Genomic DNA, 11,642 nt, shown 5'->3' with positions numbered 1-11,642 from the left:
AAGAAAGGGGATGACTGTTGTCTATGATGACCCAAAAGCCTCGCCACATGTATCAGGTTTGGAGTAGTTGTTGAAGTGCTCCTCAATCCTTAGTTCTCTTTACGCCCCTCTTCAGGTTAGCCCTGGATGAATTGTGGGCCTGCGCATTACCTGATCCGAAAGCAGTCATTCATTGGAGGGTGGTATCACTATTAATGTTCATGTTGATATACTCCAGAATGGGGGAGGCACAAGAGTCACTGTTCATGTGGGAGTTGATTCTCTGTGACTCCAATCGGTGTGTTCAAAGCTATGCTTAATACAGATGCCTGTCCTAGCCAACCTGAAAAGTTGGTATTATACTTTCTCTGAGGGCCAACTAGGGTGTACATGGTGTAAGTTTTGCCATCAGAGGGTGTACTCATAGGCTTTGTGCAGACACCCACACCCACCCAACTCAAGTGCTGAGCTGTCGCACGTCGGGGACGCCTCCTCCAAGCAGACTACACAAAGTAGCATATACAGTACTAATAGTGGTCCACTGGGTTTGCAGCTGTCTGTGTACACATCTGTTTTGGAACATGATCCAGCCCTAACTGTTCTTGTTAAAGATTTCACATGTTTGAAGTGGTGTGTACTTCAGGGGAACTGGAACAATGACAGGTGGTCAAACTATCCTTGGTTGGGGTGAGGGGATGGCTCTGAATGCCTTTGCCAAGTTGGTGTAATCATGGCCAAAAATCTTGTCTCCTCTGGTGAAGCAAGAGACATGTTTGGTGGAATTTAAGGATTACAGTCATTAGTTTGGAGTGGCTGAGTCAACTTCAACATTAAAGGCGGATGTACCTTATGTGCATCAGATATGTCAAAGAAAAACCAACAACACAAATTCAGTCATTCAGCAAGTACAACTGATAAGAAATGAACATATCTAAGGCAGATGCCGTCTGAGTTCACACAAATCTTTTGTTCGGTCTGATAATATTCTAACAGCACCATGAACTCACCTGATTCAATACCACTGAGTTCTTCAGTGAGGCTGGTAAATTCCAACAATAGTTAATATGCAATAAAAGCATGGATTCACCACATTCACCACAAATGGTTTCCAAACATAGTTAAAACTATAAACCTTAAATGAACAACTACAGCTATACTGATGAAACAGCTTCCTCTCATTAATACTGGTAGCAGAGCAGCCTTTACTTGCCATGTGGGTTAACAGAGATTTTTTCTTTCACTTTAACTGGCACAACAGGTGCTGTTCCTACAACCCCACCTGCTCCAGCACCACCGAATCTTTCAGTGAGGCTGGTCAACTCTGACAGTAGCTGCTCTGGCAGAGTGGAGATCTTCCACAACGGTCAGTGGGGGACGGTGTGTGATGACTACTGGGGGCTGGATGATGCCCAGGTGGTTTGTCGACAGGTGGGCTGTGGGAGGGCTCTGTCAGCAACGCGATTGGCACATTTTGGAGAAGGCACTGGACCAATCTGGTTTGATGATGTTCATTGTTCAGGAAGTGAGTCATTGATTACAGACTGCCAACATCGGGGACTTGGCTCCCACAACTGTTTTCACCTGGAGGACGCAGGTGTCATCTGTGAAGGTCAGTATATTTGTACAGTGAGCAATGGGGAAAATCAATATAATTCCTTTCTACACAATGAGACATACATAATATAAATATATATATACACAAAAACGACAATTTGTGTTCAGACAAATTTGTGTTTCTAAACATAGTTAAAAGGGAACTATAAGGATCAAATGAGCAACTACAGCTATACTAATGAAATAACTTTCTCTTATTAATACTGGTAGCAGAGCAGCCTTTACTTGCCATGTGGGATAACATTTTTTTTTTTTCATTTAAAATGGCAAAACAGCTGCTGCTCCTATGCCCACACCTGCTCCAGCACCACCAAATCTTTCAGTGAGGCTGGTCAACTCCGACAGTAGCTGCTCTGGCAGAGTGGAGATCTTCCACGACGGTCAGTGGGGGACGGTGTGTGACGACCACTGGGGACTGAATGACGCCCAGGTGGTTTGTCGACAGGTGGGCTGTGGGAGGGCTCTGTCAGCAACGCAATTTGCACATTTTGGACTTGGCAGTGGACCAATCTGGTTCGATGATGTTCAGTGTTCAGGAAATGAGTTAGTGATTGCAGACTGCCAACATCGGGGACTTGGCTCCCACAACTGTGGACATCATGAAGATGCTGGTGTCATCTGTGAAGGTATGTGTATTTGTACAGTAAGCACTGGGAAAATCAATATGTTTCTAAAGTCTACAACATGTAGATTGAAGATCTCCTTTGCCACATTGAGCTAAATATACAAAACAGGCATTCATTTGTGTTAAGACAAGTCTGTGTTTCCAAAAATTGTTAAAAGCTAACTATAAGGATTAAATGAGCAACTACAGCTATACTGATGAAACAGCTTTCTTTCATTAATACTGGTAGCAGAGCAGCCTTTACTCACCATGTGGGTTAACAGAGATTTTTTTTTCTTTCATTTAAATTGGCACAACTGCTGTTCCTACACCCACACCTGCTCCAGCACCACCAAATCTTTCAGTGAGGCTGGTCAACTCTGACAGTAGCTGCTCTGGCAGAGTGGAGATCTTCCACAATGGTCAGTGGGGGACGGTGTGTGATGACCACTGGGGACTGGATGATGCCCAGGTGGTTTGTCGACAGGTGGGCTGTGGGAGGGCTCTGTCAGCAACACAAACTGCACATTTTGGACAGGGCAGTGGACCAATCTGGTTCGATGATGTTCAGTGTTCAGGAAGTGAGTCATTGATTACAGACTGCCAGCATCGGGGACTTGGCTCCCACAACTGTATTCACCTGGAGGACGCTGGTGTCATCTGTGAAGGTCTGTATATTTGTAGTTGTTTCTAAACTCTACAACATGTAAATTGTACATATCCTTCTAAACAGTAAGATATATATATATATATATATATATATATATATATATATATATATATATATATATATATATACACACATATATATAAATATATATACAGTGCTTAGACCATCTGTCATAAAAACAGGAAAACAAATATTTTAGAAATCTTTCAAAAACTAGTTTAAAATTAAAAATGTTATTGTTATTTATTTGGCAAATAACAAACTGAAACAACTAAATAGTTCTTTTTCACACATAATAACCAAAAAACCTAAAAATTTTGTATGCCCTCCTTTGGCCTTGATAACAGCTTGCATTCTTCCTGACATTGTTTTTATGTACTTTTCAACAGTCTCTTTTGTTATTGAGTTCCAAATAGTTTCTTGCTGTTCCCACAGACTTGTTTTAGATGAAACTTTTGTTCAACAGGATTCAAATCCGGACTTTGACTTGGCCAGTCCATCAGTTCCAGTACTCCAGATTCCTTTTTCTTGGTCAAATAGTCTCTGCACAGCTTTGAAGTATGCTTGGGGTCACTGTCTTGTGGTATATGAACCCATGACCAATCAGATTCAGTCAAGAAGGGCTTCCATGATGCACTAAGATGTTGTGGTAGACATTCTTGTTCATGACACTGTCGATTTTCACTAATTTGCCCAAATGGAACCCCATACCATAATGGAATCTCCACTCTGTTTCACTGAGTGCAGTGCATCTGACATCAAAATATTCTCCAGCTTTTCTGCAGACATAAACACAACGATGCTGACAGAAGAGTTCAAACTTGGACTCATCCATCCAGAGTATCTTCTTCCAGTCAACAACAGTTCAGTGTTTGTGCTCCCTGGCCAATCTGAGGTTTTTCTGGATGTTTGCAGGCCTCAATAATGGCTTTTTAGCAGCTAGTCTTCACTTTAAGCCTTGTTCCGTCAGTCGTCTGCTTATGGTCATTGTGGAGACTTTCTCAGACTCTGATCTAGAAGCATTTATCTCTGCCTGAAGATCAGCAGTGGTTTTCCTTCTGTCTCTAGTACTTAAAATCTTGAGGTGTCTGACATCTGCTTCAGTTAACTTTCATTTCCTGCCTCTTCCTTGGCGCATTTTGTAAGTACGAGTCTCAGCGATTGACTCCAAAGCATACTTGACCACACTGTGAGAACACTTTGTCTTTCCCTTTTTGTTTCAGAGACTATCCGGTATCATGAAGTGCTTTAATGCAGACTCTTTAATTTTCAGTGAGCTCTCAATGTTTTACCATTTTGAACAGGAATGAGGAATTTCAAACTGAATTCACCTTTTAACATCCAAATTTGAGCCAGCTCACTGGGCTTCTCTGAGAAGTCAGAAATTAATCAAGCATAACATTCAACCACTAAAACTAATTTTTCGGGTCAGGAATGCAAGTCAATAATTATAATTTGACACTGTATTCAAGATATAATAATGTGCATCACTATTTTTTCAGTTTTTTTGTAAAACATCAAATTTGAAAATTCATGGATAACAATAATAAAAATATTTAGCATTTTCTTTAAAGAGCTTCAACATACTGGTGTATTAACCATTAAAGAAATATAAAAAATGATTTTGGAAATTACCAATACTGTTAATTTAGGGCAGCTATGGCATAAACATTGGCTGGTGGTCTAATTAATTTGTTAAACACTGTATATATGTATGTATAAATATATATATACGCACATATTTGTATATGTATATATGTAGGCGTTCATTTGTATTCAGACAAATCTGATTCCAAACATAGTTAAAAGGGAACTATATGCATTAAATGAGCAAGTTTAGCTATACTGATGAAACAGCTTCCTCTCATTGATATTGGTAGCAGAGCAGCCTTTACATGCCATGTAGATAACAGAAGTTTTTTTTCTTTCACTTAAATGGAAACGACAGCTGCTGTTCCGATGACCACACCTGCTTCACCATCACCACCACCAAATCTTTCAGTGAGGCTGGTCAACTCTGACAGTAGCTGCTCTGGCAGGGTGGAGATCTTCCACAACGGTCAGTGGGGGACGGTTTGTGACGACCACTGGGGAATGAATGATGCCCAGGTGGTTTGTCGACAGGTGGGCTGTGGGAGGGCTCTGTCAGCAACACGATTTGCACATTTCGGAGAAGGCACTGGACCAATCTGGTTCGATGATGTTCATTGTTTGGGAAGTGAGTCATTGATTACAGACTGCCAACATCTGGGATTTGGCTCCCACAACTGTGTTCACCTGGAGGACGCTGGTGTCACCTGTGAAGGTATGTGTATTTGTACAGTAAACAATGGGGATCTTAATATGTTTGTAAACTTTACAATATGTCTGAACATCTCCTTCTAAACAATGAGATATACATATATATGGATTAAAAGGTGTTCATTTGTGTTCAGACAAATTTGTGTTTCCAAACAGAGTTAAAAGGGAACTATAAGGATTAAATTAGCAACTACAGCTATACTGATAAAACAGCTTCCTCTCATTAATACTGGTAGCAGAGCAGCCTTTACTTGCCATGTGGGTTAACAGAGATTTTTTCTTTCACTTAAATTGACACAACAGCTGCTGTTCCTACGACCACACCTGCTCCAGCATCACAGGGTTTGTCAGTGAGGCTGGTCAACTCCGACAGTAGCTGCTCTGGCAGAGTGGAGATCTTCCACAACGGTCAGTGGGGGACGGTGTGTGACGACCACTGGGGACTGAATGATGCACAGGTGGTTTGTCGACAGGTGGGCTGTGGGAGGGCTCTGTCAGCAACACAAACTGCACATTTCGGAGAAGGCAGTGGACCAATCTGGTTTGATGATGTTCAGTGTTCAGGAAATGAGTTAGTGATTGCAGGCTGCCAACATCGGGGACTTGGCTCACACAACTGCAGACATCATGAGGATGCTGGTGTCATCTGTGAAGGTACATGTATTCGTACAGTAAGCAATGGGGAAAATCATTATATTTTCAAATTTTGTATGATGTAGATTGAAGATCTCCTTCACCACATTGATAGAAATATACAAAAAAGGCTTTCATTTGTGTTCAGACAAATCTGTGTTTCCAACCACAGTTGAAAAAGTAAATATGAGCAACTACAGCAATACTGATGAAACAGCTTCCTCTCGTTAATACTGGTAGTAGAGCAGCCTTTACTTGCCATGTAGGTAACAGGCATTTTTTCTTTCACTTGAATTGACATGACAGCTGCTGTTTCTACAACCACACCTGCTCTACCACCACCAAATCTTTCAGTGAGGCTGGTCAACTCCGACAGTAGCTGCTCTGGCAGAGTGGAGATCTTCCACAACGGTCAGTGGGGGACGGTGTGTGACGACCACTGGGGACTGGATGATGCCCAGGTAGTCTGTCGACAGGTGGGCTGTGGGAGGGCTCTGTCAGCAACACGATTGGCACATTTCGGACAGGGCAGTGGACCAATCTGGTTCGATGATGTTCATTGCTCAGGAAGTGAGTCAATGATTACAGACTGCCAACATCGGGGACTTGGTTCTCACAACTGTATTCACCTGGAGGACGCTGGTGTCATCTGTGAAGGTCAGAATATTTGTACATTGAGCAATGGGGAAATGATTATGTTTCTAAAGTCTACAACATGTAGACTGAAAATATTCCTCTACACAATGAGACATATATATGTATGTATAAAAAATAGTGTTTGTGTTCATACAAATCTGTTTACAAACATGGTTAAAAGGGAACCATAAGGATCAAATGAGCAACTACAGCTATACTAATGAAATAACTTTCTCTTATTAATACTGGAAGCAGAGCAGCCTTTATTTGCCATGTGGGTTAACAGAGATTTTTTCTTTCACTTAAATTGACATAACAGCTGCTATTTCTACACCCACACCTGCTCCAGCACTGCCGAATCTTTCAGTGAGGCTGGTCAACTCCGACAGTAGCTGCTCTGGCAGAGTGGAGATCTTCCACAACGGTCAGTGGGGGACGGTGTGTGACGACCACTGGGGACTGGATGACGCCCAGGTGGTTTGTCGACAGGTGGGCTGTGGGAGGGCTCTGTCAGCAACGCAATTGGCACATTTTGGACAGGGCAGTGGACCAATCTGGTTCGATGATGTTCATTGTTCAGGAAGTGAGTCAATGATTACAGACTGCCAACATCGGGGACTTGGCTCCCACAATTGTATTCACCTGGAGGACGCTGGTGTCATCTGTGAAGGTCAGTATATTTGTACAGTGAGCAATGGGGAAATCAATATGTTTCTAAAGTCTACAACATGTAGATTGAATATGTCCCTCTACACAATGGGACATATGTACGTGTAAAAAATAGTTTTCATTTGTGTTCAAACAAATTTGTGTTTTCAAACATAGTTAAAAGGGAACCATGAGGATTAAACAAGCAGCTACAGCTATACTGATGAAACAGCTTCCTCTCATTAATACAGGTAGCAGAGCAGCCTTTATTTGCCATGTGGGTTAACAGAGATTTTTTCTTTCACTTAAATTGACATAACAGCTGCTATTTCTACACCCACACCTGCTCCAGCACTGCCGAATCTTTCAGTGAGGCTGGTCAACTCCGACAGTAGCTGCTCTGGCAGAGTGGAGATCTTCCACAACGGTCAGTGGGGGACGGTGTGTGATGACCACTGGGGACTGAATGACGCCCAGGTGGTTTGTCGACAGGTGGGCTGTGGGAGGGCTCTGTCAGCAACGCAATTGGCACATTTTGGACAGGGCAGTGGACCAATCTGGTTCGATGATGTTCATTGTTCAGGAAGTGAGTCAATGATTACAGACTGCCAACATCGGGGACTTGGCTCTCACAACTGTATTCACCTGGAGGACGCTGGTGTCATCTGTGAAGGTCAGTATATTTGTACAGTAAGCAATGGGGAAATCAATATTTTTCTAAAGTCTACAACATGTAGATTGAACAAATCCCTCTACACAATGAGACAAATGTATGTATAAAAAATAGTGTCCATTTGTGTTCAGACAAATCTGTATTTCCAAACATAGTTAAAAGGGAACCATAAGGATTAATTGACCAACTACAGCTATACTGATGAAACAGCATTCTCTCATTAATACTGATAGCAGAGCAGCCTTTACTTGCCATGTGGGTTAACAGAGATTTTTTCTTTCACTTAAATTGACACGATAGCTGCTGCTCCTATGCCCACACCTGCTCCAGCACCACCAAATCTTTCAGTGAGGCTGGTCAACTCCGACAGTAGCTGCTCTGGCAGAGTGGAGATCTTCCACAACGGTCAGTGGGGGACGGTGTGTGACGACCACTGGGGACTGGATGACGCCCAGGTGGTTTGTCGACAGGTGGGCTGTGGGAGGGCTCTGTCAGCAACGCAATTGGCACATTTTGGACAGGGCAGTGGACCAATCTGGTTCGATGATGTTCATTGTTCAGGAAGTGAGTCAATGATTACAGACTGCCAACATCGGGGACTTGGCTCCCACAATTGTATTCACCTGGAGGACGCTGGTGTCATCTGTGAAGGTCAGTATATTTGTACAGTGAGCAATGGGGAAATCAATATGTTTCTAAAGTCTACAACATGTAGATTGAATATGTCCCTCTACACAATGGGACATATGTACGTGTAAAAAATAGTTTTCATTTGTGTTCAAACAAATCTGTGTTTTCAAACATAGTTAAAAGGGAACCATGAGGATTAAACGAGCAGCTACAGCTATACTGATGAAACAGCTTCCTCTCATTAATACAGGTAGCAGAGCAGCCTTTATTTGCCATGTGGGTTAACAGAGATTTTTTCTTTCACTTAATATGACAAAACAGCTGCTGTTCGTACACCCACACCTGCTCCAGCACCACCGAATCTTTCAGTGCGGCTGGTCAACTCCGACAGTAGCTGCTCTGGCAGAGTGGAGATCTTCCACAACGGTCAGTGGGGGACGGTGTGTGACGACCACTGGGGACTGGATGACGCCCAGGTGGTTTGTCGACAGGTGGGCTGTGGGAGGGCTCTGTCAGCAACGCAATTGGCACATTTCGGACAGGGCAGTGGACCAATCTGGTTTGATGATGTTCATTGTTCAGGAAGTGAGTCAATGATTACAGACTGCCAACATCGGGGACTTGGCTCTCACAACTGTATTCACCTGGAGGACGCTGGTGTCATCTGTGAAGGTCAGTATATTTGTACAGTAAGCAATGGGGAAATGAATATTTTTCTAAAGTCTACAACATGTAGATTGAACAAATCCCTCTACACAATGAGACATATGTATTTATAAAAAATAGTGTCCATTTGTGTTCAGACAAATCTGTATTTCCAAACATAGTTAAAAGGGAACCATAAGGATTAATTGACCAACTACAGCTATACTGATGAAACAGCATTCTCTCATTAATACTGATAGCAGAGCAGCCTTTACTTGCCATGTGGGTTAACAGAGATTTTTTCTTTCACTTAAATTGACACGACAGCTGCTGCTCCTATGCCCACACCTGCTCCAGCACCACCAAATCTTTCAGTGAGGCTGGTCAACTCCGACAGTAGCTGCTCTGGCAGAGTGGAGATCTTCCACAACGGTCAGTGGGGGACGGTGTGTGACGACCACTGGGGACTGGATGACGCCCAGGTGGTTTGTCGACAGGTGGGCTGTGGGAGGGCTCTGTCAGCAACGCAATTGGCACATTTTGGACAGGGCAGTGGACCAATCTGGTTCGATGATGTTCATTGTTCAGGAAGTGAGTCAATGATTACAGACTGCCAACATCGGGGACTTGGCTCCCACAATTGTATTCACCTGGAGGACGCTGGTGTCATCTGTGAAGGTCAGTATATTTGTACAGTGAGCAATGGGGAAATCAATATGTTTCTAAAGTCTACAACATGTAGATTGAATATGTCCCTCTACACAATGGGACATATGTACGTGTAAAAAATAGTTTTCATTTGTGTTCAAACAAATCTGTGTTTTCAAACATAGTTAAAAGGGAACCATGAGGACTAAACGAGCAGCTACAGCTATACTGATGAAACAGCTTCCTCTCATTAATACAGGTAGCAGAGCAGCCTTTATTTGCCATGTGGGTTAACAGAGATTTTTTCTTTCACTTAATATGACAAAACAGCTGCTGTTCGTACACCCACACCTGCTCCAGCACCACCGAATCTTTCAGTGCGGCTGGTCAACTCTGACAGTAGCTGCTCTGGCAGAGTGGAGATCTTCCACAACGGTCAGTGGGGGACGGTGTGTGACGACCACTGGGGACTGGATGACGCCCAGGTGGTTTGTCGACAGGTGGGCTGTGGGAGGGCTCTGTCAGCAACGCAATTGGCACATTTCGGAGAAGGCACTGGACCAATCTGGTTTGATGATGTTCATTGTTCAGGAAGTGAGTCATTGATTACAGACTGCCAACATCGGGGACTTGGCTCCCACAACTGTATTCACCTGGAGGATGCTGGTGTCATCTGTGAAGGTCTGTATATTTGTACAGTGAGCAATGGGTAAATCAATATGTTTCTAAAGTCTACAACATGTAGATTGAATATGTCCCTCTACACAATGGGACATATGTATGTATGTGTAAAAAATAGTGTTTATTTGTGTTCAAAGAAATCTGTTTCCAAACATAGTTGAAAAGGAATTATAAGGATCAAATGAGCAACTACAGCAATATTGATGAAACAGCATTCTCTCATTAATCCTGGAAGCAGAGCAGCCTTTACTTGCCATGTGGGATAACATTTTTTTTTTTCATTTAAAATGGCAAAACAGCTGCTGTTCCTATGCCCACACCTGCTCCAGCACCACCAAATCTTTCAGTGCGGCTGGTCAACTCAGACAGTAGCTGCTCTGGCAGAGTGGAGATCTTCTACAACGGTCAGTGGGGGACGGTGTGTGACGACCACTGGGGACTGAATGACGCCCAAGTGGTTTGTCGACAGGTGGGCTGTGGGAGGGCTCTGTCAGCAACGCGATTGGCACATTTTGGACCGGGCAGTGGACCAATCTGGTTCGATGATGTTCATTGTTCAGGAAGTGAGTCAATGATTACAGACTGCCAACATCGGGGACTTGGCTCCCACAACTGTATTCACCTGGAGGACGCTGGTGTCATCTGTGAAGGTCAGTATATTTGTACAGTGAGAAATGGGAAAATCAATATATTTCTAACCTCTACAACATGTAGATTGAACATCTTCTACACACTGAGACATAAACAACAAAGATATAGTTAAAAAGGAACTTTAAGAACTGAATAAGCAATTACAGCTATACTGATGAAATGGCTTCTTTTTATTAATACTGGTAGGAGAGTAGCCTTTATTTGTCATGTGGATTAACACAGATATATACCATCAATTTAGCATCTTAGCTGGACAGTTTTAATTTAAGTTTAGAGTTTGACACAGGTTTTAAGGTTCATACAAACCCATTTTTTTCTTTTCTTTTTTGATTTAGACAGCCAGTCCCTACTGCAGGACTCCCTGCTTGTTTGCGCCCGTAATCAGATTGAAGTTGGTGTGCGTTTGAGCAGCCTGATGTCATCTGGTTTGAATGCATCCTCTGGTCACCTGGCAGCCCCTTACTGCTCCACATACAGAGTGCGTGATAACATCATGTGGTACCAAGTGCCACGTCAAGCTGGCTATTGTGGAAACGTATTAACGGTGAGATTAGCTACATTTTTAACCTCATTATTTATTTAACAGATAGCAATTAAATTTGACCACTCCAATGCACAAAGTAGACATA

General features: G+C 42.9%; 1 protein-coding gene across 1 annotated transcript in view; it reads left to right on the top strand.

Annotated features, from left to right (window-relative positions):
• Positions 1-304: 304 nt before the first annotated feature.
• LOC146331147 (scavenger receptor cysteine-rich domain-containing protein DMBT1-like) overlaps positions 305-11,642 on the top strand; it is a 28,883-nt gene continuing 17,545 nt past the window's right edge. The window contains 15 exon segments of the mRNA XM_084742930.1: positions 305-329; positions 1,238-1,588; positions 1,869-2,219; positions 2,482-2,877; positions 4,870-5,189; positions 5,408-5,834; positions 6,156-6,470; positions 6,805-7,202; positions 7,401-7,758; positions 8,059-8,409; positions 8,710-9,060; positions 9,361-9,723; positions 10,060-10,362; positions 10,710-11,072; positions 11,349-11,491. Coding sequence (XP_084599056.1) covers positions 305-329; positions 1,238-1,588; positions 1,869-2,219; positions 2,482-2,877; positions 4,870-5,189; positions 5,408-5,834; positions 6,156-6,470; positions 6,805-7,202; positions 7,401-7,758; positions 8,059-8,409; positions 8,710-9,060; positions 9,361-9,723; positions 10,060-10,362; positions 10,710-11,072; positions 11,349-11,491 — 4,815 coding nt within the window.

The sequence above is a fragment of the Lutjanus erythropterus genome, chromosome 2, assembly GCF_056507025.1.
Source record: "Lutjanus erythropterus isolate fLutEry1 chromosome 2, fLutEry1.hap2, whole genome shotgun sequence".
In the NCBI taxonomy this organism is placed as follows: Eukaryota; Metazoa; Chordata; class Actinopteri; order Lutjaniformes; family Lutjanidae; genus Lutjanus; species Lutjanus erythropterus.
The sequence above is the reverse complement of the archived record's forward strand: the minus strand, read 5'-3'. Positions and strand labels throughout refer to the sequence as shown.